The sequence below is a fragment of the Dipteris shenzhenensis genome, chromosome 14, assembly GCF_047967505.1.
Source record: "Dipteris shenzhenensis isolate YYH24624 ecotype China chromosome 14, Dip_SZ_1.0, whole genome shotgun sequence".
NCBI classification, from domain to species: domain Eukaryota; kingdom Viridiplantae; phylum Streptophyta; class Polypodiopsida; order Gleicheniales; family Dipteridaceae; genus Dipteris; species Dipteris shenzhenensis.
The window spans coordinates 46762085-46789268 of record NC_141609.1 but is presented as its reverse complement, the minus strand read 5'-3'; the positions used below and the strand labels follow the sequence as shown (position 1 = coordinate 46789268).

Sequence of the window (27184 nt, the reverse complement as noted above, 5' to 3'; positions counted from 1 at the left end):
CCTCTTCCTCCTCACCCATGTTCATCCCTCCTCAACCATAAACCCCATGGGTACGTGAAGAATATTAGCTCTCCACTGCTCAAGCTTGCAACTCTTTCTCGACCATAAACTCTTTCTAAACCCTGGAACCCTAGTTAGCTTTCTCAACCCTACCCTCTTTCTAAACCTTGCAGTCCTTTCATAAACCCTTGAATTCCTATGAAGGTGAGAACCTCCCTCAATTTTTGTGATCATTGCTTCTTCTCATATGAGTGCACACTAGAACTACTTTCTATGTTTTTAGCCTATTGGAATATGACCACCTATTCTACAACGAGCAATGACATGAGTAGGGGGGGACCAACACCCTCGAACTTGAAAATGAGAGGAACAAGGACGACAAACATAGAGATTAAGGTGGTTGGCCGGAGTTCCTTTGCTTGAATCGCTACTTTGTGCTATTGAACAAAATGAACTATTTTATGCTCTAGTAATCATGGGAGTAGGAACCCAATCTTTTTCTTGGGTCTTTCAAGATTGGCGTTTTGCCATTTCTTGCTAGGTTATTGGTGGATTCTTGCAAGTTGAGCTGCCCCTTTGCCTCTTAGAGTTTTCACAAAACTTGTTCTCTTAAGTTCGGTAGAGATGAACAAATTTTATTTACAAAACGACTCTTCAAACTAAACTACCCAAATTCTCAAGCATTCAAACAAATGCACAAAGTACAAAGAGAATAAAGCAATCCAATAGGAATAATTTTTAATGCTTAGAGCAAGTCTCCTCGAGATTGTACTTTCATACAATCAATGCATACAAGAAGGCTCTACCTCATTACATTCAATGTAAAGCCACAATCTTAGTGGTCTGACATGTAAATATTCTTCATCTTGACTAAACATTTTGTCTGCATCTTGACTAAATACTTTGTCAAGAATTCCATAGTCTTCATGCGAAGAGTTTACACAAATCACAACTCTCACCACCTATAAAATTTGAGATTGAGGGCATCTTCAGCAACTAGAAGTCTTCTCAGAGACCCCTTGAATATGACTTAGCCAAAAAAAAAAGAAAAAGAAGCATTGTACATATTACATTTTCGCCGAAAATGTTGTTTGTCTAAGAAAATTAAACATTCTTGCTTCAAATCACATTTTACATTAAGCTCGTTTTCTACGCTTTCTTAATGGTTGATAATTGCCTTTCATCAAGCTTCCGAGACAGTTTTTCTCTAATGTCCAAAATCTTTGTCCTTGCATCCTTGAAAACAACATCTGAACGAGAGGACAGCAATTCCTACAAAATGATAGAACATAATGTAAGTTAGGATAAGTATTTAGAATAATCATTATGAATATACAAACAAAAATCAACAGCAAAGTGGGGAAGTAGGAGAGAGAGAGAGAGAGAGATGCTCCCAAACACATCCATACGACACTAAAGACCATATATGCACAAGGTCTAAGAGATTATGAAAACTCACCTAGAACATAAAGCTAGTCACCAAACTTTCTATGACGAGAGTTGCTTTCAAGGTAAGTTGGGGGGGAGTGAGAAGATTTATTACCATCTGCACAAGCCCCAAAAGGTCTATGAGATCAAAGTCTGAAGTCCTCTCATAGACTCCTTGAATATGACTTAAAGATGAAAATAAAGCATTGTACATATTACATTTTCGATGAAAGACTTTTCTAAGAAAACTAAACATTCTTGCTTCAAATCACATTTTACATTAAGCTCACAATCTTCACGATTATGCAGCTTCCTTGCGTTTTCTACGCTTTCTTAATGGTTGGTAATTTTGATCAGGCCTTTCGTCAAGCTTCCGAGATAGTTTTTCTCTAATGTCCAAAACCTTTGTCCTTGCATCCTTGAAAACAACATCTGAACGAGATGACAGCAATTCCTACAAAATGATAGAACATATTATAAGTTACGACAAGTATTTAGAAAAATTATTATGAATATGCAAGCTTAAATCAACGAGCAAAAGTGGAGAAGAAGCAGAGGGAGAGAGAGAGAGAGAGAAGGTTCATTGTAGTCTTCTAAAGACCAATGGGGCATGATACAATGAGCTGAAAGGTTGTGCATCAAAATCATGTGACCTCTGAAACAGAGCGACACTATTGATCCGGGTATTCTTGAAGGTGGATCAAACCATTCTCCATGATAGAACTATACCCATGTTGCCTGCCTTGCTACCATCCAGCTTTGCCCTATGTATCAGTGTAGGACTGAAATTGTTGATCTACATCAAAATGCTCATCAGCCTTATTTACGGTCTACTTGCTAGCTGCCCTGTTGACCTAAAATGAGCTGTGCCTTGCTGTATTGGGCTCCTAGCAAGTTGCATCTGGCCACCTTCTTTGCCTTGCAATCCCATCTGAGGACTAAACACAAGCATTCTGCAGAGCAAGTGGAGGGTCCAATTCTGGTGTATATGGAGACTCGGCTACAAAACAGCATAAGGTTGAATCTCACATATCTCATCGAGCTCAACCTTCAGTGAAATGTCATGTGCATCGACATGGGACTAGGCTAAATGCTCCCCTTCCCACCTGCCCCAGCCACCCTTGCCCACCTGCCCCACCCCTTCACATCTCCCCTGCCCTCGCAGCTCCCCCTTCCACTCTGCCCCGCTCATCCTTCCACTCTACCCCGGGCCCCCTCACAGCTCTTGATTTCCCCTCCCCACCTCCGGCCCACCCCTCCCCTCGCAGACCCCCTTCCGCTCTGCCCCGCCCCTCCTTTCCACTCTGCCCTGCCTTGCCCCTCTCCGCTTTTAACCCCCCTTCTCACTCTGCCCCCGCTCCCCAACGCTCTCCCCCCTCGGCTCAACCCACACTCCCCCTCCCTGCCTTCCCCGCTCCCTGCCCCTTCGCATTGCCTCCCCTACCTGTCTTTCCCGCTCACACAGCTTCCCCCCCTGCCCAGCAACTCCTCCCCTGCTCAGTCCCCTCCCTATCCCCTTGCATTGCTGCCCCTTTCCCTTTTCCCAACCTTCTTGACCCCCCTTTCCTTGCTGCAGAAATGAACAGTATGAAGGGCATCATGCCGTTTCCACGCCTTAGGGCTCAGGAAGGAAACTGCAGAAAAAACAGAAAGCATAGGCATGAGAACAGGACAGCGTGGTTTAGGAAAAAAAAGAGGGGCGAGAAAAAAATCAGCAGCCTAAACAACAACAAAAGGGACAGCAGGAGGCAGTTGACGACATCAACAATCAGCAGACGGGCAGCAGACTTCAGAATAATAGTACCGCTGTGAGCCTCCGCCCTAGCAGCTGTGGCAGCCTCAGCATCAGCCATGACCTCAGGCATCAGCATCATCATCATCATCAGCTCCTCATCAGCATCAGCCCCAGCCTCAGCCGCAATGCGTGCCCTTCCAGTCTGAGCCCTACCATACCCCCCTTGCCCCCCCTACAGTATACTAGCTTCGTGTCGCCCCTCCTCAGCCAGGCCCCCTTCTCACCTACCGCCGGACTCACCTTAGCCACCTCTCATATGTCTCCCATTTCTCTGGCATTTCCAGCCTCCTACCCTATCCCCTATACCCCTCACTCAACCCTCTTTCATCGCCTCCTTACCCACCACCGGGTTCCATCCACACCCCCCTAGCCATCAACTTCCTTCCTCTACCTGTATCAACCACAACAATTTTCACCCCTCACATAGGCCTGGAAGCAGATTCTGTGGAGTCCACCACCTTTGTGCACGTGAGGACGAGCAGGATAGGTATATCTACAGCCTCAGCCAAGAGATTACACAGCTCCATAAGGAGCTTGTTGATGTACATCATCGGGTGGCAAGAATTCCGAGCGGTGGACCAGCAGTCGAGCAGATAGCCACCATGCAGTCAGTCATCAAGGAGATCACTAGATGGGTGGGGTGGATGGCGTGAAACGGGAGCCTGCGAAGGGCATGTTTAGGCCACCATTCTTGAGCAGCAGCAGAGATCTAGTAAGGCTCTCAACATCAGAGTCCGGGGATTCTGCTGCCATAGCTGATGCTACAACTGTGTGGCTTCTACCCTAGGAGATGGGATTGAGGGCGACAGTGCATAGGGCGTGACCCCACTCGGGATCAGCCTTTTGTCATCTGCTTCAAAGATACTCAGGCCCGCCTTGCAGCATTATGCAAGCAAACAATGCTATGGGACCAACCTAGATTCATATGGATATGGACCTCGTAGCTTATGGTTAGATCCAATGAATTTCTCGGGGTCATACATAGGACGAGATATAGCTTTCTATAAAGAGACTCATCAGAGCCCAGAGCACCCTTTGGCTGTAATTAGTGGATACACATGGGAGACAGCATACTAGGACGAGAGTTGAGAGACAGATGGTGTTCATGGGTTGGGAAGCTTGGTGGTATTATACTGATCATCTCTCACCGGTATGATCTCTATCGAGAGGTGTGCACAAATCTTGGATCCAGATCAAATGCACCTCTCGACATGACCTCTCATCGCAATATGTTGTTCCTTCTCACATTTTGCTAGAGATCTTGGTGAGGGGGCTGCGACATCACCATACACAACCCTACATCCAAACGTCATGGATTTATCATTTGTAGGGAAGCCGTACTTGTTTGGGACTTCAATGTGATGACAACTATGCAATAGGTACCGCTTCTTGATTTTCGAGATGATTCTCTTCTATTGTCTGATGTTGATTTGGATGCGACAAGGACATCCTCAGTATCTGCAGGCAGTAGAGTCTCTGTCTTCTTATACAAGCACTCTTTCTTGGCCATGGGCATGATACATGATCATATCATCTATAACGGTCTGAACCAAGCCACAGACTCTGAGCTGATGGACGAGCAAGCTTCCACGTGGATCGTGCGACCCTAAATCACATACTCACACTCTAAGGTGCCGTTGAGGAGGCCAGAGCACAGAGACAAAGGATTTATTGTTGCTTTGTGGATTTCCACAAGGCTTTTGATACAGTGCCGAGAGCCCATCTCATCGGACACTTGCAAGATTTGTGATACAATCAGGAGATCCTTTAGGCAGTCATGGCACTCTATGAGAGGGTCTCAGGCAGTGTTCGAACTACACACTTGCAAGATTGGGATACATCCAGAAGATCATTTGGGCAGTCATGGCACTCTATGAGAGGGTCTCAGGCAGTGTTCGAACTACAGGGTGGATAGAGGAAATCAGGGGCGCTATCATCAAACAGGGTTGTTCATTATCAAACTATGTTTGGCCTCTACATCAACAAGCTTGAGACCTTTATCGAGAGACTAGATGGAGCAGTATAATCTCTTGTTGCCTCTTTTATTCAGATTCTCCTCTATGCAGACAATGTGGTCTTACTCTCCTCTTCAGCAGAGGGCCTTCAGTGACACCACACACCTTTTGTTAGACACATGATTGAAGGTCAATCTTGGTAAAACCAAGACTAAGATCTTTAACACATCTAGGGCAGTCATGGATAGGGAAAATTTCGCCTTTAAGGGGTTGTGGGTACAAATCGTTGCATCCTATACATGTGTGGCAATGCTTTCTCTGGCTTAATCTTCACGACGAAACCAACAGTGCAAGCCCGACTAAGCAAGGGATACGCCGCGCTTGCCATGCTTGAGCAACAATACTTTCACCCTCACTCCTTGGACCAAGTCTCTTCTCTTTGAATCTTTGGTCCACACCCAGTTGGTATGTATCGCAACCAATGTTGGAATCCTAACCTTGTAGAGGTGGACGAGGCTCGGATGGAGAGGCACTAGGTTCTCTTATTGGCACGAATGATCGGCCCCATACCATATCATCTTGGATGAGTTCAGGGTCCTCCACTCCATTTCATTGAGTCAAAGTTTTTGGTTCCTCAATCTCCTTATCCACATCCATCACATTGGCAGTTAAGGGTGATGAGAGGTGTTGGTATAACCATACGTGCAAATGGTTTGCGAGCCTTGGACTCCACATGGATAGACTGCCAACTTTTCAATATAGCCTTGAGGCCCCCTGTGTTGGCTACTTAGCTTGTCTACAGCCCATGGTGCATTGAAGGCCAGCTATGATCTCTGAGGACTGCCCTATTCTCTAAACAATTTTCCCTTACCCAAATAACAAAATGAATTTCATTCATGTGTGTTGGTGCTCAACCCTCGCCCCATAGCCTCGCCCCATCGCTAGACGCAAACCTACGACCAGGAGACGACACAATCTGAGAAGCACTTCCCTTTCAAATGCCTTGTATATTATGAGATTCGAGGCCGTTACCAATGCCTTTAAAAGATGGGTTCGAACCTATGACATTCGAGGCCGTCACCGGTTGCCTTTTCAAAGATGGGTTCGCACCCCTCTCAACGTTTTGGTCCATCCGAATCAATGATGTTTAACGATCTTCATTCATGAGGCTATACCACACACAGACCAGCTGTTCGTAGCTCAGGTCACAAAGACGAGATCAAGCGACTCAGCCAGACTCCACTCATTTTCCCAATCAGATAGCATGGAGCAGTTGTATCCATGGAGACATGATAGACCTACGAACGTGTTGATGCACAGATGAGGATTAGGGATCTTCCCTCCATGTTCACCAACCAAGGACACAACCGACGGGGTGACGATTGCACTTGTCCAACAAAGAAAGAAAAGAAAGAAAGAAAGTTTATTAAAGTCTTCGGAAGACCGATGGGTCTATGAGACTGTGAAAATCCTGATACAACGAGCTGTGGTAGTGGAGCTACTAAACGATCATCCATACCAATGCAAAATGCAAAATGCAAAAATTGCAAAAATGCAGAATGGCAGTACTAAGTCCTTAGTACAACATAGTCATGTTGATGGTCGACTAAATATCAATCTCAGCATCATCATCAATATCATCATCATCCCTAGCAACAGCAAGATATCAGGATGGATGAGGCAGTGGAGGCATGAAGTCGGCAATACAGTGCTGTCGGCCACTTAGAGGTGCGGTCGTGGCACATCTCCTGGTCGTAGCTCTGCGTCTAACCAGGGCTACTGTGACCCCCGTCGGTCGAGCTCCGACTCTAAACAAGGAGGGGATGTCTCCGAGTGTGATCTGTGTGTCGACCCTCTGTCTGAGATGTCGGGTCACGGGCTCCGGATCACGGTCATGTCGAGGCCTCGTCTCGTTGGGATCCATGTGATCTAGCTGAAAGAACTCCGTGATAGAGCTCTGAGAGGGATCAACCGAGGAAGAAGTCTGCTCCTGTCTCCGTGCTCGGAGTATCCTCTCGCCGTGTCTAAGTGCCTCATGAATGAAACCTGTCAAACACCGCTGGTCTGGGTAGGAGAGGAAACGGGCTAAAATCCCATAACTATCCCTGAAGAGACAGTGGAAACGTCTCGGATCTCATAGTACACAGGACACCTGAAGATGAAATGCTCCTCTGTCTCAACCTCTTATATGTCACACAGTGTGCAACTATAGGATCACGAAAGCGAAAGGATGCAAAGAGTGGAGCAAGGAGTGAAAAGCCGTCACATCAACTATGAATGAAAATGAAAGTACAAAGTACATAAAAGGAAACCCTAGGACATAGTGTCCTAGTGGTACCACTACTACTAGGTGTCATAAGACACTAAAAGTACTAGGTGACCTAAGTGCCAATAACATGGCACATACTAGGGCCCACAGGGCATCAATATGACTGGGAGAAGATGGCCTACAAACCCCCCTCCATGGTATGGGCTGAAGTATTCTAGAAACATCTCAAGATACCTGGTATTTTTTGGTCATGGTGATACATGTTTATCCCGAGGGATATAGCCACCTATGAATGTACAAGGTATGCCAGATCATGTAACAAAGGGAACCAAGTGTAAAGCCTGTCAAAAGACTTCGAACTTGGGACGAGGAAGTGCCTTTGTAAACATATCTGCTATGTTGTCTTCTGTGGGAAGGTAGGACAACTCTATGTCTCCTGCTGACAACCGCTCTCAAACATAATGATAGTGAACCTTAATGTGCTTGGTACGCGCATGAAACACTGGATTACGCGCAATGGCCAAAGCACTCTGGCTGTCAATGTAGACCATAGTGGAGGATGTTTGGTGGATACCAAGATCTGTAAGTAGCTGTCGAAGCCAGACACTCTACTGTAGCGGTGAAGACTGCCCTGTACTCAGCCTCACAGCTGGATGTGGCAAGTGTTGGTTGCTTCTTGCTGAGCCAAGAGATACATGAACTGCCAAGCAAAAAACAATTGCCGGTATGTGACACTCTGTTGTCTGAACAACTTGCCCAGTCACTATCCATGTAAGCATGCATGGCAAGTGAACCCTGATCACCATAGAAGAGGGCTAAATCCCGAGTGCCTCTGAGATATCTGAAGACTCTCTTCACTGCCTGCCAATGCTGTGAACTGGGCATGTGCATGAACCTGCTGAGCTGGGATACTGCATATTGTAAGTCAGGTCTGGTGTGGCACAAGTAAATGAGACATCCAACAGCCTGCTGGTAAAGAGTGATATCACATGGTGTGCTCCCATCATGAGCTGAAAATTTGAAGCCAAGGTCCACTGGAGTAGAGATTGGCTTGCAATCCTTAAACTGAAAACAATCAAGGAGATGTCCAATATACTTGGATTGTGACATCATAATACCCCCCTCAACATGAGCAAACTGAATGCCCAAATAATAGTGTAGCTGTCCCATGTCTGACATTTCAAAAGCTTGCTGCAAATCAGCCTTGAAAGCTGCAATATACATGTCATCCACATATAAATCAGCACTAAAAAATCAGATCCACTCCCACGGACATAAAGAGTGGGCTCTGCTGGGCTATCAAGGGACAGTAAGTGTGCATGAATTTTGGCATACCATGCCCTGGGTGCCTGCTTCAAACCATAAAGGGCTTTTCGCAGCCGGCATACCTTGTTTTCAAAGCCGACAACCTCAAAGCCAGGAGGTTGTGTCACATAAACTTCTTCCTGCAAATCCCCATGAAGAAAGGCAGTCTTGATGTCAAGCTGGTGCACTTGCCAATGGTGATGGGCTGCAATGGCAATGACACATCTGATAGTCGTAATCCTGGAATTGGGAGCAAAGGTCTCCTCAAAGTCAATGCCTTGTTGTTGGGCATACCCTTTTGCAACAAGACGGGCTTTCTGTCAATCTATGCTGCCATCAGATTTCCTTTTTAATTTGTAGACCCACCGGGTACCAATGGCATGCTTGCCATTTGGTAGATCTACTAATTCCCATGTGTCATTTTTGGCAATAGATTTTAGCTCAGCTCTCATTGCATCCATCCACTCTTTGCTGTCAAAAGCATCTTTATGGCATAAAGGCTCTTCATTGCAAGCAGTAGCAAGGAGTGCAAAATCAAGAAAGTGACCATGCATCTGTCTATTCCCTGATCTTGTCCAGGCAGCAAGAGGTTGATCTTGTTTTCTATCCCTCAATGTCTCGAGAAGCCATCTGGGAACTTGCCTTTGCTGTCTATTGACAGCTCTTTCTTCAGCTGTCTATTGATAGCTCTTTCTTCAATAACTGCATCATGAATATTGGGATCATTTTGTGCTGGAAGAGGAACCTGCAAATCAGCATGTGTTGCTGGCTGATCATTGCTTGTTGAAGCTGAATGTTCAGCAAAGATTACATCTCTACTGACAATAATCTTCCCAGTATTTGGTTGGTACAACCGATACCCTCTGCTCTCTTGGCTGTAACCAATAAATATGCATTTGATTGCCTTATCATCAAGCTTATGTCTCAACTGAGATGGTACATGGACATATGCAAGAGACCCAAAAACTCTCATGTGTGAATGTGAAGGCTTCCTACCTTTCCATGCTTCATAAGGTGTAGCAATCCTCAATGCCCTTGTAGGTGATCTATTCAGCACATAGTTGGCACACATCACTGCATCAAGCCAAAATTTATTGGGCAAGGACTTCGCCTTAAAAATGCATCTGGCCATCTCCATAGTGGACCTGTTCTTTCTTTCAGGAACAAGATTATGCTGAGGAGTGTAAGGAGTAGTGCATGAGTGAACAATGCCCCATGAAAACAAAAATGCATCAAACTCCTTTGACATATACTCGCCTCCCCTATCTGTGTTTAGGGTGACAAGCTTGCATCCTGATTCATTCTCAACCATATTCAGCCACCTCTGAAAGCATGAAAACACTTCAGATTTGTCTTTTAAAGCATATACCCAGCAATATCTTGTGAATTCATCAATTAGAGTCATGAAATATCAGTGCAACTGAGTGATAATCAAGGTGATAAAGCTCCTTTTTCAAAGTGCCAGTGAGAACTATGGCATTGTCATCACGAAGATCATATACTAGGCATTTGTATCCATCAAAAATCACTCTGAAACCTAAAGTAGCAATTGCTGAAATTGAAATCAAGTTGACTACAATTCCAGGCACAAAAAGAACATTTGTCAGAGTGACAGGATGGCTTGAGATGGATGTGAGCTGCACGTCTCCAATTCCTTTTACAGCATAGGAAGCATTATTAGCACATGTGACAATCCCCCCTCTAGGTGCATTAGCCAAGGAATGAAACAACTATCTGCAAGAGGTTACATGCTTGGAAGCACCACTATCAAAATACCAAGATTGAGCATCATTAGCACAAAATAATGCATCAACTTTGGAGGGATCAAAAGAGCAATGGACAGCCCATGCCCAATCATCCTGGAGAGCATGTGCATGTGAGGCATCTACTGGCTCATGGGATTCAATTGCATGTGAGGCATTTACTGTCAATCCTACTTTCTTCTTCTCCGAAGCAATGCGATTCCTGCATTCTAAAATTTCATGCCCTGGCTTGCGACAATAGTTGCATCTTTTCTTCTTTGACTTATCTGCTGTATTTTGAGATACATTGAAGGAATTGCCACTGTTAGGCGCATATTTAGGCTTGCCCATAGGCTTGGAAGCCTTGCCTTTTCCTTTCTGCTGTGAAGTAAATGCATAATCAAGAATAGTAGCTTGCCTATTAGCACAACTTTGCTCTTCTTGCAAAAGCAAAGTAACTAACTGATCAAATGAGTAGTGATCAGGATTTCCATTGGCTACAAGTCTAAGGGTTGTAGCAAACCCTTGATATGTCTCTGGCAGTCCATTCAATGTAGTGCTAACAAGCTGAGAATTAGGCACCACTTCATCAATATTTGCAAGTTGCTTCATGAGGTCCTTGACCTTTGTTAAATACGTATCCATTGAGTCACTTTCCTTCATGCTGAGTTCCTGCAATTGTCTTCTCAAATATGCAACCCGTGCCTCATTGTGAACCTGATAAAGAGAAGCTAGCTTATCCCAAGCATCCTTTGCTGTCCTGCATGACCGGATGTGTTGAATAATGATTCTCTTGCATGATAAGGCAATACATGAGTGTGCATTTGCATCTCTGGAGTCCCATCTGATTTGGTCCTGAGTAGGAGGAGTAGTGATAGGAGTACTAGAGGAAGAAGAGTCAGGAGGATTCCCCCCTAGAGGAGTGCCAGCATTAGGGGCAGCCACTTGAGCATTGGCTGGCCTCAAATCAACACCTGAAACAATATTCCAAAAGTTTCTGGCAACTAGAATATGCTTCATAAGGTAGGACCACATAGGGTAGTTGGTGCCATCCAACTTATCATCTTTACAGAGAACACCAAACAAATCATTGTTGTTGCCAGCCATTGTAAAAAGCACAAGTAAAAGTGCACTGACCAAGTGATGCAAAAATAGCTTCAAGGCTTTCAACTGCAAATGTGACCAAATGAGATCACTGCAAATAGAAGCTAAGGCAAAAAACCCCACAATCTGAAAGGGCAAAACGATCAAAAAGAGGGCAAAATGGTCATAAAGCCCCAATTTAAGCTGCAACTTTGCAAATGTGACCAAATGTCCCACAATGTCTTGTCAATTTCATTGAAAACCACCAATTTCAGATCAAAGCAAGTAAATGTCACTTCTATTTGAGCAAATGAACCTGCAAATCTGATAATATCCTGCAATAAACCCAAAAGCCCCAAATTTATGGGGCTACAGCGTTGTACGGAACAGGTGTACGATGCAGGTATGGCAAGTGTACGTCGCAAGTACAGCAAATGTATGGTACATGTACGACGCAGGTACATCATATGTACGTTGCAAGTACGACATGTGTACGATGCATGTACAGCATGTGTACGGCAAAGGTACGATAGGTGTACTGTGTGATGGCCCAAGCTGGAGCAGCATGAGGTGGCAGGACCGGAGGAGCAAGAGGAAAGCTTGCAGGGCAAAAGAAAGGACAGGCACCAAGAGCAATGAGCTGCTCTGACGATGATTTGCCTCGGGATGTGGAAGAGAGCGAGAGGAAGATTGTTGACGATGGAGGGGGTTGCAAAGTCCTTAGAGACCCACACATGCCAAAAACAAGCTGGATGGAGCTGTAAAAGAGCAAAGGTACAGCCGCCTCAAAGGTGTAGAGGGCTCAGGATAGCTGGGAGTGACAAGAGCAACAGGTAGAACCCACTTTGATACCACTGTAGGAAGCGAAAGGATGCAAAGAGTGGAGCAAGGAGTGAAAAGCCGTCACATCAACTATGAATGAAAATGAAAGTACGAAGTACAATAAAAGGGAACCCTAGGACATAGTGTCCTAGTGGTACCACTAGTACTAGGTGTCATAAGACACTAAAAGTACTAGGTGACCTAAGTGCCAATAACTAAGGCTACATGGCACATACCAAGGCCCAGAGGGCATCAATACAACCGGGAGAAGATGGCCTACAAAAACAAGGATCACCGTTGGAGCATTTGTCTCCCGCGGCCACCCCGTGGGCTGGTTCCTCAGGTAGCATACAGAAGACCTTCACAGTGATACCACATTACAGATCTATATCTCTCCCCATGGGTTCAGATATTCAGTATTCGTATTTGTTTTTTTTTGGGTGCAGATTCCCGTTTCGTGGCTCCACCCATTCAGCTCATTCTATCTAGTTTTTTAAGTCTCATATACACTTCAGTCTTTCAAAGACTTTAATAAACTCTCTTTGTCTCTTTGTGGCTCCACCCATTCAGCTCATTCTATCTAGTTTTTTAAGTCTCATATACACTTCAGTCTTTCAAAGACTTTAATAAACTCTCTGTCTCTTTCTTTCATGAACACATGATCCCTGTTGGTCATAATTGCAGAGCTGTGTGATTCCAAAGAATGTCTCCCTTGCTCTTATTGCTACATCCCGCAAAACTGCATTTGACTCATTTATCATCCATCTTAATTGTGGCATCTAAGTATGTAGAGGACTAAACCACTTCACTTGAACTTTTGTCTTGTACTTATACCTAGATGCTCCTATATTTAAAGCTCCGCCATAAATGAATTGGACGATTCTCTCCTTGAGCACTCCACCATTTTCATGAAACTTCTATGTATCCTATCTATTCATTACGGAGTCTAGGGCATAGAGAGTATTGATTATAAATGCCATGGGCTTTGCAATACTCGTTCTGCATGAGACATACTCTCCCTTCTCTGAGGTTTCTTCAGTGTCCATCCAGCTTAATCCCTACATGTTCATTAAACTCTTGAAAGCAAGTCAAAGGTGGATGGGGAATCACGGTAACATTTTTGTCAGGCACCTATTAAGAGAGCCCCAGTGCAAAACCCCAACCACGAATACAACTTACTCCACTTCCAACTTTCCTTTCAAGCAAGGAGCCCATGTGAACCTGGAAAAGCCATCAACAACAATGGAAAAACAAATAATGTCACCATTAGTAGGAGTGTTCATGGGCACAACTGCACCAAGTTGCTGGGCCAGTTGTGCCAGCAACAATTGAGGTATGAGGTGGGGCAGCTGAGTTGTCCCTGTGCTATCCATAGAATGAATTCTAAATGACAGCAGCAGCATTATTTCTGTCCCCTTGCGCAAAGTTGGCACGTTGCTTGTGCCTTGCCATTTACGCTTATTGGAAAGTTTTAAGATTTTTGGCTCTGCATGCATGAACATGCCAATGTCTAGGCCAGATGCAAGCCAAACTAACAAACTATAGTTTCAAACCGGCTTCTTGTATGACTACAGCTCAAGACCAAACCATCAAGATATTAGGGAAATCGCGTTGCCATGCTTTCTAGCCTAAATATGGGTAAACTATCTACACAGAGACACACACAAACACGCACACACATTAACTACTCCACAAGAAATGAGAACCCCATGTCATGAAAATTTGCCCCGCCAAGTGTTTTAGGCTGGGCACAAGACAAAGAAGCAACACTAGAGTATTTTCACTATGTATAATGACGAACATTGTGATGCCATCCAGCCTAAATATGAATTACACCACATCCATGCACACACCCACCCACCCACTGACATATTGCACACATGCATGAATGGGACATATGGAAGGGGCGTAAGCACCTGCAAGTGACTCATGGCAGCTAAATTGAATCCCAAGGTATCATTCAGTCTCTGCATATAAACATAAAATGAAATAAGGAATCACAGTAATGAAACATCAAGGAATCGAGGCATTCACAAGCTTTAGGTTAATTTCCAAGAAAGCTTACAAAGGTTAACAAATTCTATAAGAATAGACAAGGTGTTTAAGTTGGTGATTCAAACTCAAACACGCCTAGACATAGTAAAACGAGCTTGAAGGCCTTCTCCTCTATCTATTTTGCTCAAGTAGAGATTAATTAGGAAAAGCTGTCTTTAACGTTTTCTACTTCCATGTGAAGAACCAGTCTTTTTGAGAATGCAAATGTGTGCAATGCATGCAGAATTTGAATGCCAATTGGCCCTCCAATGGGGAAGAGCGCCCTCGTGAGAGTGTACTTGTTTCTATTTTTCGACCTACATGCAAGGTGGGAGAGAGAGGGCAGATGAATGCAATGTGGTAGAGAGAATGCTATGTGAGATTCACAATGAAAGGGTGATACCCTTTTATTAATGTCCCTTGAGATCACTCAAGTTTCATCTTCCCATTTGCACCTACCCTTAGCCTATGACCCATGCATCTACCATTCAATGCACCTTAATGCACCCTTCCCTTCCTATTGCCCTAGGACCTAGACACCTGTGTGCACATTTTTATTAATAAAATAACTATCACATGTCCAAATTTGATGCCATCTGAAGCAACGGCTCCAGCTTGACTAGTCCTATCTACTCAGATGATCCACCGCCATAACAAGTCGGTCGATGTCCATCATAAATACAAATACATGTTACACCATTGGCATATAATATATAATAATGTTTTTATGTCTACTAATCACGGATTAGCAATTTCTCTTGTCATGACATTCCAAAGAAGTGATGTATTTGAACCCGTCATATTGAATATGTTTCAAGAAAAGAGGAATTTATCTTGCTGGATTTTCCTGTATACAAGTTCTTTTAGAGTACTTTAATGTTATGGGTTAACATTGCTTATTGCTTCACTAGAAGTTCCCTCTTATAGCAGAAATAACATTCTCAATTATTTCAGCCTGAGGAAGTTCATTGCTACTATGAGTATTTGCTGAAATTTATGCAGTCTTAAGTTAAGAGTAAACTATCTCATGTACGTGCACAAAGATATTAGATACTGCCTTACAAGCCATTAATTGGTCTATTCTACTAACTGCTTTTCAAGTCCAGATCATGGGATACAAATTCTGATGCTCTCATAATACTTCCATAAATTAAGAAGACTTCGTACTCTCTTCTAGAATCTATCATTTTGTGCAAATAAACCCTATAAAGGATCATCATAAAGGAGTGGTGAAGAGGGCAGATAAAGTCAATCTTATGTTGTCAGTATATTTCAGATTCACAAGACTCTAATACCCACACCCAAACATTAATTTCTCTAGCTTATTATCAAGAAAAAGAATAGAGCCAATTTTAGAGAAGAGATAGAATGTTTTATGCAAGAGTTTTATGAGGGAGTCATGTTGTGAATGTATTACACATCATAAACTCAAGATTGGAATAATGTGTCAAAGCATCTTGTTGGAAATGGAGCAATAGCTCAAAAAGAACACAAAGCTGAAGGAAGCTGTAAATGAGATTGCAGCAACAAGAACACTAAGGTCATCATAGAGACATAACCCTCAGATGGACCCTAATTGTGGTCAACATACATGTGGTGAGTAACTCAACCTCTAACAGAGATTATTCTTATTATATTTTTATTTATTATTATTATTATTTTTTTTTTGGGGGGTGGGGGGGGGACTTAAAAGGGAATAAATACCCCTGGCCCCTTATTACACATTGGACACGGCCTTAGAGATTAGTATTTCTAACACCCCCGAAGTGGTAACAATGTCAAAATGTACAAGGAATAATAACAATCACCAAACAAATATAAGTTTAAAGCTTTGCGGAAAGCCTCGGACTTCGAACCAGGTAAGGCTTCGTTCAAAAGATCTGCCACATTTTGATGTGTAGGGCAAAAGACCAAACTCATCTCCCCTGCATGTAGTCCCTCCTTGACATAGTGATAATGCATCTCTACATGTTTCGTGAGTGCATGAAACACAAGATTCCGTGCCACGGCAATGGCACTCTGACTGTCAGTGAGAAATTGGAGTAGGATCCTCCAATGATGCATAATCTACCAACAAGCATCTCAACGAGAGACCTTCCACTATGGTTGTGCAAGCTGCCCTATACCCAGCTTAACAAGATGATAGCCTACCAATGTGAAGTCTTTGGGCTGTGCGTAAACCTGTTCAATTGGGATACTGCATACTGAATGGCCATGTATTACACAAGTAAATTAGGCACTGCTAAAGGCTACTTCCAGGCTCCAGCAAAAGGGGATAGATTACGATGAGACTTTTGCCCGGATGACAACAATCAGTTGTGTTATAGCATTAGCTGCTCATTCCTGGAAAATTGCACCAGTTGGACATTAGACTGCTTTCCTTAATGGGGACTTGCATGAGGAAGTCTATGTGAGACAGCTCGTTGAATTTGTGATGCCTGAACAGGAAATAAGCTGTGTAAAGCATTGTATGGTCTCAAACAAGCTCCACAAGCTTGGTATGTGAAAATATACACTTACTTAACAAGCCAGAGTTTGAACAACAATCCAACTAAGAGTACCCTCTATGTCAAGAGAGACAAAGGGGATTTGATCATAATCATTCTTTATGTGCAAGATATATCATATGCTGCTCAAAGGCACCAACGAAGACACAATTGCAGAAGTCAAGACCGACCTTGAAGCTTAATTTGAGACACCAGACTTGGAACTTTGCATTATACTTGGAAGTCAACTTATACAGTCAGAAGAGGGTATTGTCATAAAACAAGTTCAAAATGCAGTATTGTAAGCCACTTTCAACTCCGGAAACCTGGGCTTAAGCTCTGAAAGGAAGATGGCAGTGAGCCTTTTGATCCCATTCTACACAGCCAGGCTGTTAGCTGCCTCTTTGCGCCTATGGAACACACATCCTGACAAATCAGTTTGGAGTGTCACAAGTAAGCACATAGATGCACAGCCCTAAGCTCATGCACTAATTGGCAGTCAAGCGCATTTTCAGATACTTGCAGGGCACCCAGCATCTTGGATTGTTCTATGGCGGGGGAATTTCAATTTCATGCATTTAGTGATTCAGATGGGGGTGCTGACTACGATGGGGCTGCTGATTCAGATGGGGCTGCTGACTACGATGGTAGGCAATCCACAAGTGGAAACTGTGTCTTTCTTAGTGGCTCATGCGTATCTTGGTTGAGTTAGAAACAACCCACTGGGCCCAGTACAAGCAGCCTTCACAACAATGGTTGGGTGTATGTGGCTGAGGAGGTTGTTGGAGATCTTCATGGAAGTTTGCAGTCACCCACTCCTATCCTTCTTAACAATCAAAGTGCTATTGCAGTAGCACAAAATCCTGTGTTTCAATCTCGCACAAAACACATTAAGATACACTATCATTATATCAGAGAGAGATTGCATGCAGAAGGTATTAACCTGATCTATTAGAATTGGGGCTTTATATAGAGGCTGAAATGCCCCTAAAACTGACCCCATGGGATTTGGGGGCTGACAAACGGGCAGTTGAACCTAATTCTCTGACACTTCTAGGCCCCTAGCCCAACCAGCAATGAGGGCTGCTAGGTCTGGCATGCAGGATAGCTGCCCGCGACCAGCAACCAGGGCCGACTGCCCTATATGCCAACCTGTCAGTTCCGACCTGCCATATGACCCCCAACCTGCTCCTGCAGGCAGACTTTGCAAGCCTGTTCTATATGCCAGTCCTATATGCTGGTTGTGTGCCCCATGTGGCTTCCCTAAAATAAATCCAATGACTGTTCTCTGCTGCCCATGTGGCAGCAAGTTTGCCGCCACAAAGCAGCTCTCTCTTTCCCATCCCATGCTACATGTCAACCTTCCCCATGTCCTCATGCTGGCCCCCGGGGCTCACAAGTGGGGAGGTAAGCCCAACAAAAATTATGCGCCAATAAGTTGTCTCAAGGCCAAAAGACTAATGTGGACAAAGAAGCTATTTCAGCTTCACAAATTTTACCTTATCTCCGACTTTTCAATGCTTTTTGGTGATCTGATTCCTTGCTATCACCAATTACTCTAGCCATCCATATGGTGCAATCCTTCCTATTGCCAATCACTTAAACTCTTGTTACTTCTCGAACCAAAGATCTATTGCGCCCCTATGGGTGGCAAATAACTGGACCTTCTCCTAGGCCATTTCCTAACAGCCACATTTCCCTACAAGAGTTGCACAGTAATCTTTAAATCAATCCTAGCACAAAATCCAGAGCAAGACCAAAACATAACGTAGCTCGCTGGCCCAGTAGGGGAATAGCCCCAGCTATTTTACCTATAAATACCCTAACCCTAAATTATATGTTATAGTGCTAATTAACCCTATCTTTCGACCTTTGGGATTGAACCCTTTGACCAATTCCTACTTTAGCTTGGACACTACTTAGTTAACTTGAGGTGTAACTGTGCAATTCCACTACATCTGGCAGTGAGTTCAAATCCAATAGTTTCAATATTGCCTTACATAAAAGTTAGTGGGATGTTTTTACAAAGCCCATTATGAAAGAACAACATGAAAGGTTTTTACATTGACATTTCCCAAGAAGACTATAGAGTTTCAACCATATAATGTCGCAAGGCATGCCTATAAGAGCCATTTTCACTTATCAACCTATCTTTGGGAGTATTATGTAATCACCTTGTACCTCAGTCAGCTTAATTATAGTCAGGTATGGGTCGATTGCGAGTAACTAAACACTACACCACGTCGGGTATCAAGTCTGCTCAATGTGGAGTCTTATTGGTTGTAGATAAAAGAGGCGTTGTTGGATGTTGCGCTGCAGTCTAAGACCTAGGGGTGCATAAATATTACCTTAGCAGTGAATGACATTTTTTCACTCTGAGACGTGCCCTAGAGGAGTATAGATTATCTAGCCATACAATGAGGTGGCATAAGGCTTGTACGAGCAATCCGTTCTAGTCAAGCTATTTGATTAAGCATTGTAAGACGTTACTCAATAAGCCCATTCATGCTACTAGCTATTAATAAGGGTAAGTAATTGGCACACTAGGTTTTGAAAGTCAATTAAAGACTGTACCACTTTAGGATAGAGGGTCTTCCCTCACTTGTAATCATTGTCCGCTCTAATCTCCAATAGCATGATGACTCGTACACCTTGGAGGCTGTTTGCACACTGTCAATTTCAACTTTTGTTCTCTTCAGTGGATTTCAGTGGATGACCCTTCCGCATCTCTTTGTTGCAATCATGTCTGCTTCATCTTGCCTGGTATGAATTCCAAATGCTAACAATACACTAGAGCTAAGCATCATATTTGTCTAGCTAACCAAAGGTTGACAGAATCTAACCAGTATTAGAGGAGACAGAACATGGTTAGCCAAAGTGATGGCATTTTTTGAGCACCGAAAAATTAAAACAAGATAACTATCTCAAACAGGTATCAGTCAAGTGAAAAAGGCAACTCTCGTAAATACAGCCAGGCATGAACTTGTGTATGTGTCACGAGGACATGAATTTCTAAGCTTTAGGAATTTACGGTGACTACCCTAGCCTCCAATTGATTAAAACAGTTCAAAGGACACTTCATTGCAATTAATTCCATGGGCCAAGGCAAGGGACTTAAGGTTAGAGATGGATTAAAAACCCACTACTAAAATAGCCCAAGGGACCACGTTTAGCAAGCTGGCTTGAGGAGTAAGAAAAAAAGGGTGCAATTGCTTGAGGCAGTTTTCTGGACCACAGAAAGACAGAGAGAGGCAAGTCACAGGCTAAGAAAGTGCCCCAGGGCTATTCTATCACATCGCCTTGCTGGCTTTTGACTACTAGGACAGTCTGTGGGCTGTTGGTGGGCTACTAGGGCTGACAGAATCTCTCTCTCTCTCTCTCTCTCTCCCTCTCCCTCTAGTCCCCCTCGCCATCGCCTCTCGGCCTCGACAGCCCCCCCTCGCCCTCCCTCGACAGCCCCCCCTCGCCCTCGACAGCACCCTCGCCATCGCCCTCGACAGCCCCCTCGCTCTCCACAGCCCCCTCGCCATCGCCCTCGACAGCCCCCTCGCCATCGCCCTTGACAGCCCCCTCGCTCTCCACACCCCCCTCGCTATTGCCCTCGACAGCCCCCCCTCGCCCTCGACACCCCCTCGCCATCGCCCTCGACAGCCCCCTCGCTCTCCACAGCCCCCTCACCATCGCCCTCGACATCCCTCGACAGCCCCCCCTCGCCCTCGACAGCCCCCTCGCCATCGCCCTCGACAGCCCCCTCGCCATCGCCCTCGACAGCCCCTCGCCGTCAGCCCGCCATCGCCCTCGACGCCACCTGCGCCATACCTCTCTTGCCACCTGCGCCATACCTCGACGCCACCTGCACCATACCTCTCTCGCCCGCCATCGCCCTCGATGCCACCTCGCCCCTGACCTCTCTAGCCCGCCATCGACCTCGACGCCACCTGCGCCATCTGCTCGCCGTCAGCCTGCTCGCCATCAGTCCCGCCATCGACCTGCTCCACCAGTCCACCCTCGCCCTGCTCCATCAACCTGCCATTCACCCTGCTCGCTATCAGCCTTCCATCGCCCTACCCACCATCAGCCCGTCACCGACCTATCTCGCCACCTGTGCCACCATCTGCTCGACCTCTTCCACTCTAATCTGATCTGTAGGCCACATCCAGCTGTACGCTTTGGCTTGCCACTGGCCCTGCGCAGGCCTGCGCACCCTACAGCAATGAAAAACGCGCCCTGCCTCTGCAAGAACCTATCGTGCACCTAAACAGGCCCCCACCATGGCCCACAAACCCAAACAGTCTCCGAAGCCAATTGTGGGAGACCTCGCAAAGCGTATTTCCAGGAGTGGACTAGCAATTGATAGCCAGCCAGTCCTGAAAACATCAGGTGCCATGGGCACCAATGCAGTTCTTTCTACCGCAGCTATAAGCTCGACTCCGATCACTGCCTCCCCTACCAGTGTACCCTCTACCCCCGTTACCACCGCCCTCAGCCTGCCCCCCATAGGAGAGGGTCACAATTCCTCACTCCCCACACAGCTCCCTTTTTTCTCCACCACTCTTATGTCCCCTCTACCTCTCACTCAGCAGCCTTTCTCGACTCCCCTACCCTATACAGCCAGCATATCCCCCACGCCCCCCCAGCCATACGCCATGTCCCAGTTCGCATCCACCCGGATCCCACCTGAGACGCTTGATTACATCTTTATGAAGCTACATCGGCTACGGGATCGTACCGTAGCACAAGACCAACTTATCCAGAGCATGAGCCAGGAGATCACTCACCTCCGTCAGGAGGTGGTCTCCCTCACCGCTACAGTCACAGCGGTCCCACGCACCACACCAGAGGTGGAGCGGATCGCCACCATCCAGACCGCTATTGAGGAGACTACCAGATGGGTAGATGTTGCGAGACGGGCACCCAAAGCAGCAGTTTCAGCCACCATCGCCGAGCAGGAACAGAGGGCCAGTAAGGCTCTCAACATCCGAGTTCGAGGTATCCCCCGAGCAGATTCACTTACCCCCCTCGTGGACGCGACTGCTTTCGTGACCTCTACCCTCGGCCTCGCCGAGCATGGGATCGAGCATGCATGGCGCACGGGACGGGATCCCACACGTCCACAACCACTTATCATCTGATTCAGGGACACTCAGGCTCGACTTGCAGCACTCAGGCAGCGCGCTACACTACGGGACCACCCTACCATTTTCATGGATGGGGATCTCACACCTATGCAGGTAGAGGAGCGGCGCATCCTACTTCAGCAGCGAGATGCAGCCCGTCAAGAGGGGAAGTGGGCTGTCGTCCGAGATGGCCGCCTGCTAGTTGGCCCCCACCGCCGAGCCCCACCAGGTACTCAAGACACGGTAGCACGCTCCCCCTCAAATAGGGAGACATGGTCTATGAGATTCAGACTCAGCACACAGTACCCTTGGCATGCACCATATGGAACTGTAATGGAACCCTATGGTCTGACCCTGGGAATTTCTCACAGTCATACACTGGACGTGACATAGTTTTCTATACAGAGACACACCAGAGCCCCGAGCGCCCTCTCCCCCCGGTCAGTGGCTATACCTGGGAGTCAATATTCCGTGAGGAGACCAGAGATACTGGGGGGGTCCGAGGCTTAGGCGGAGTTGCAGTACTCTTTCGTTCAGCACTCATTAGTCTGATATCCGTGGTCAGACAAGATGTTCACGCCCGTTACCTATGGCTCCGCTTACGACGCCCTTCCACACGCGACCTTTTTATTGCAGTCTGCTACTTCCCCCCTGAGACGTCACACTTCGCACGGGTGCTACGCGAGGATACGGGGGTATCCCCCTATTTAGATCTCCACCCAAACATTGTGGAGTTTTCCAGACGCGGAGAGGTCCTCCTAGTTGGGGATTTCAACGCACGGACAGGCACACATCAGACATCCCTCCTCGATTTCCACTCAGATCCGGTCCTATTACCTGAGATGGACATAGAGGACTCGGGCTTCCCCCGCTCTTCGGCCGACAGTCGAGCCCCCGTTACTGCATATGGGCAGGCTCTTTTGGATCTTGGACGTATACATGATCTGGTCATCTACAATGGACTAGATCCGTGGCCCGCCTCCTCTGGTTTCACATGTTTCCCACATGGCGGAGGAGCCAGTGTCGTCAACTACATTTTGGGATCTCCTGCTTTAGCCTCACAGATCACTGACTTCCGTACAGCACCCTTACCCCCAGGATCCGACCACACTTACCTTTTCTTTCATCTCCTCACGCCTCGAGTCCCTTCCAGCCACACTCCGCACTACACCACTTATCATGATATACACTTTGATCATAACCTCTCACCTGACTACTCAGCCCACCTAGCCTCTCTCCTCAGACACATAGACACCATACCCTCTCTAGATCACCGAGCCGCCCTCATCACCCACTCTCTCCACAATGCAGCCCGCTACATCTTTCCTTACACTACTCGGTCTACCCGCCCCCCACCCGTTGGCTCCACCCCTTGCAATAGCTGGTATGATGACGAATGTAAAACCTTACGCCGCACACTCCGACTCACGACCCAGCGAAATGCTAGGGCTGACCCACACCTCACCCGGGAATATCGCCGCCTAGTCCGTCGCAAGAAGCTAGCCTTCCTGTGCTAGAATGAGGATACGCTACTAAACATCCTGTTCAGTAGCAACTCCAAGGATTTCTGGAGGAAATTTCTAGAACGCCGATCCCCTACCCCCCTCACAGACACTTCCCTCTTGCACTCCTACGCACGCACACTCTATGATATCCCTCATCAGCCCCCTCCTGACCTCTCCGCCACCCCCCGCCCCACATCTTGCACCCTTTTCACAACCGAGGGAGTCACCCACGCAGCGCACAAGCTTCACAACAGCCGAGCCAAGGATCATGAGGGCCTATGCACAGAGTTTGTCACCTATGCTATCAAAACTCTAGCCCCCATCCTGGCAACGTTGTTCAATGAAGCTGTCTGCCACGGATTCCCCAGAGCCTGGACCGTGAACACTATCACACCCATCCACAAAGCAGGAGATCCCATGGATCCAGGGAATTACAGGACCATCATGATTGGACATGTTATGTCCAAGATCTATGCATCAGTGTTAGATGGTGAGGTCAGCACTCGCGCAGAGATACGAGGCCTCAGGGCATCTGGACAGGCCGGTTTCAGGACGGATCACTCGACTTACGATCACATTTTTACGCTTCGAGGGATCATTGAGGAGGCTAGACACAGGAGACAGAGGGTATACTATTGCTTTGTGGATTTCCGCAAGGCATTCGACACTGTTCCTCGGGCCCGCCTTGTCAGACGCTTGCAGGAGTTAGGTTACGACTCGGAGGTTATATGGGCGGTAGTAACTCTCTATGAGAGGGTGACGGGCCGGGTCAAGATTGGTACCAGCTGGACCACAGAGATCACGAGCACTATAGGGGTCAAACAAGGATGTCCCTTGTCACCAACTCTATTTGGCCTCTACATCGACGAGCTCGAGACCACCATCAGGACACTCGGAGGTGCAGGCTGCTCTCTTGCGGAGGCTGTCATCCAGATTCTCTTATACGCAGACGATGTAGTACTACTATCCTCCTCTGCTTCTGGTCTTCAGCGACACCTGGATGGACTTCAGATCTTCTGTGATACCCACGACTTGAAGGTCAACCTTGGGAAAACCAAGGTCATGATCTTCAACACCTCCCGACCCGCTATGCACCGAGAGCAGTTCCTCTTCGCCGGCGACCCTGTTGAGATAGTCGACTCTTATACATACCTGGGCGTTGTATTCTCAGGCCCAATCTTCACGATGCGCCCGGCCATGCAGGCCAGGATCAGCCGAGGCTATGCCGCTCTTGCCAGACTGGAGCGACAGTGCTACCACTCACTTTCAGGACCCGCAGACCAAGTCTCTTCTTTTTTATTCCTTGGTCCGCCCAGCAGGTATGTACGGCAGCCCATGGTGGGGGGTCGACCTTTCAGACACAGAGTGGGCACGCGTCGAGCGCCTACAGATACTGATGTTTGCTCGGATGATCCGCAGCAAACCATCGGTACCTCATCAGATCATCTTAGCAGAATTCGACGCCTCACCAGTACAGCTTGATGCAACCTTCCAGGCTATCACTTATCTACACAGGGTCAGGGACTTCAGCTCCTCTTCCGACGGTTGCTTCCGCCTACCCTGGCTAGCCCTATCCTCCTCTATGGCCTTATCCGCTGATTGGGACCAGCGATGTAGGTATAGACGCCTTTCCAGTTGGTTCACCCGACTGGGCCTCGACATGGACCGGTTGCCTCCTTTTCAGTATAGCCTCGACGCTCCACCATCCCCTTTCTCCCCCACTGACCAGGAGGTCAACCAGATCATCTGAGAGGACCTGCTCCAGCTTCACACCTGGAGGACTTGGTTTCTTCATCCCGAGCTTCCTGTGAAGCTCGATTGCTATCGCCGACACTGCCTCTAGATCTCACAGGAGGGTTTCATCACGCCCCCGGGCTATACACAGATTCATCTACCGCATGCGCTCCGGATTTCACTCGGCCAGTTTAGGGTTTCGTCACACCGATTACGGATCGAGAGAGGACGCGCAGAGGGTATCCCACGAGAGGACCGCATCTGCCCACTTTGCGACCCGCAGGAGATCGAGTTGGAGGAGCACTTTGCTTTCAGATGTCCTATCTACTATGCCATCCGAGGCCGGTACCACTGCCTATTCCGCGACGGATTCGGCCCCCTCACACGCATGCTACAGTTCCCGGACCAGCGGTGCCTAGCTGCTTTCTTACATGAGATGACCCGCCACCGAGATGCATCCCTCCGAGCACGACAGCATGCGCAGCCCACACAGCATGAGGACACTCAGCGATCCATCACTGATTTCTTCCAGTCATAGGATACTTCTCCTCAGTCTAGCCGACGACGCGGACGTGAGCGAGAGCCAGAGCCACGACAGCTACGCCAGCGGACAGACTCACACATCCGGGTCCACCGCCCCCGACGACCGAGCTCGACTAGGCAGCGTGACGTCAGAGGCCAATCATCCATCGCAGGGTTTTTTCGACCTCCCATTTGACGGGCCCTCTATGATTGGCCTCTGACGATCACCACAGGCATATATATATATATATTTGTATCTCCCCCCTTCTGCTCCCCTTTCTTTTTTTTTTGTGCCATTTTTTTGTATCATCTGGAGATAGATACACATTTTTTGCACCAGGACTAGACACACCGTCCTTCATAACTTTTTTGAAGAAACGGTTGGCCGGACCGTTTTGAGACCGCCACCGTTATGCTCATTGTACTAGTTATCTTTAGTCTCATAGACCTTCACGGTCTCCCAAAGACTTTAATAAAATTTCTTTCTTTCTTTCTTTCTTTCTAGGAGCCTCCAGATCAGTTCGTTTTTGCTGCATGCATGATGTTCATGCCTTCCCAGAGGCCCAAATCTGATTCGCACTTCTTCCACGAGCCTTCCAAACCAAGCACCTATCAAAATCGCACTTTTCCAAGCAGTTTGGAGCTTCCAGGCAACTCAATTTGCTCCCAGGCGGGAGGATTTGCTAAGACGCACCTCTCAGAGGCTTTCCATGGCTGCTAGATCTGATTTTGTTGCTTCCAGGGTCCCAAGACTAAGCATTTTCAGAATTTGCACCTGTTTGAGCAGCTCCGGGCTCCCAGAATTGGACGAAATCAATGTTCCTGCCTTCCAAAGTGCCAAATTGTTACCAGATTCAAATCACCTATCAGGATTGGATTGCCAAGAGCCTGAGGGGTGCCAGCAGAAAAACGTTTTTGCTGTTTTTCACCTCTTACAGGGCTGCTTCTGCTGATTTCAACTACCAGACTGCTTGAGAACTGCTCCAGACAGATTCGCCTTTCTGCTTATTGCTGTTTCATGGTTCCCAAAGCCTTTAGATCAATCAATTGCTTCCCAGAAGCTCTCCTACTGCTTCAGAATCAGATCCTATTGCCTTGTTGCAGCTAGCCTTTCTGTGTGCCAGGAACAGCCGTCTTGCTGGTCTTTGTTATACCAGGACTCCCTTGAAGGGTATCACAGCTGCCAGGACAGACTTGGCTGATTTCTCTCCTGCCAAGACTCCCTTGAAGGGTATCAGAGCTGCCAAGTTAGAACTATCAGCCAGAATCGGAAGAAAGGCTGCCATGGGATATTGCACTGGACTGGGATGCCTTTCTGAGATTGAAACTGTTTGCATTGCAGGATGGAAGTTCCTATGAACACATTATTCAGCTGGCTGCTTTTGGT

General features: G+C 46.7%; 1 protein-coding gene and 1 pseudogene across 5 annotated transcripts in view; one reads left to right on the top strand and one right to left on the bottom strand.

Annotated features, from left to right (window-relative positions):
• Positions 1 to 770: 770 nt before the first annotated feature.
• The window catches only part of LOC147894726 (transducin family protein / WD-40 repeat family protein), a 71827-nt gene continuing 45413 nt past the window's right edge, over positions 771 to 27184 (bottom strand). Inside the window, exons 11-14 of one of the 5 annotated variants that reach the window (XM_087384933.1) lie at positions 14316 to 14366; positions 1719 to 1882; positions 1460 to 1546; positions 771 to 1272 (exon numbers count right to left, since the gene is read on the bottom strand). In XM_087384933.1, coding sequence (XP_087241059.1) covers positions 1730 to 1882; positions 14316 to 14366 — 204 coding nt within the window. In that variant the 3' untranslated portion in view covers positions 771 to 1272; positions 1460 to 1546; positions 1719 to 1729. Of the gene's footprint in view, positions 1273 to 1459; positions 1547 to 1707; positions 1883 to 14315; positions 14367 to 27184 lie in introns of all 5 variants that reach the window. The other 4 variants (XM_087384931.1, XM_087384932.1, XM_087384934.1 and 1 more) reach the window with 4 other exon arrangements.
• On the top strand, positions 22309 to 27156 carry LOC147894727 (uncharacterized; annotated as a pseudogene).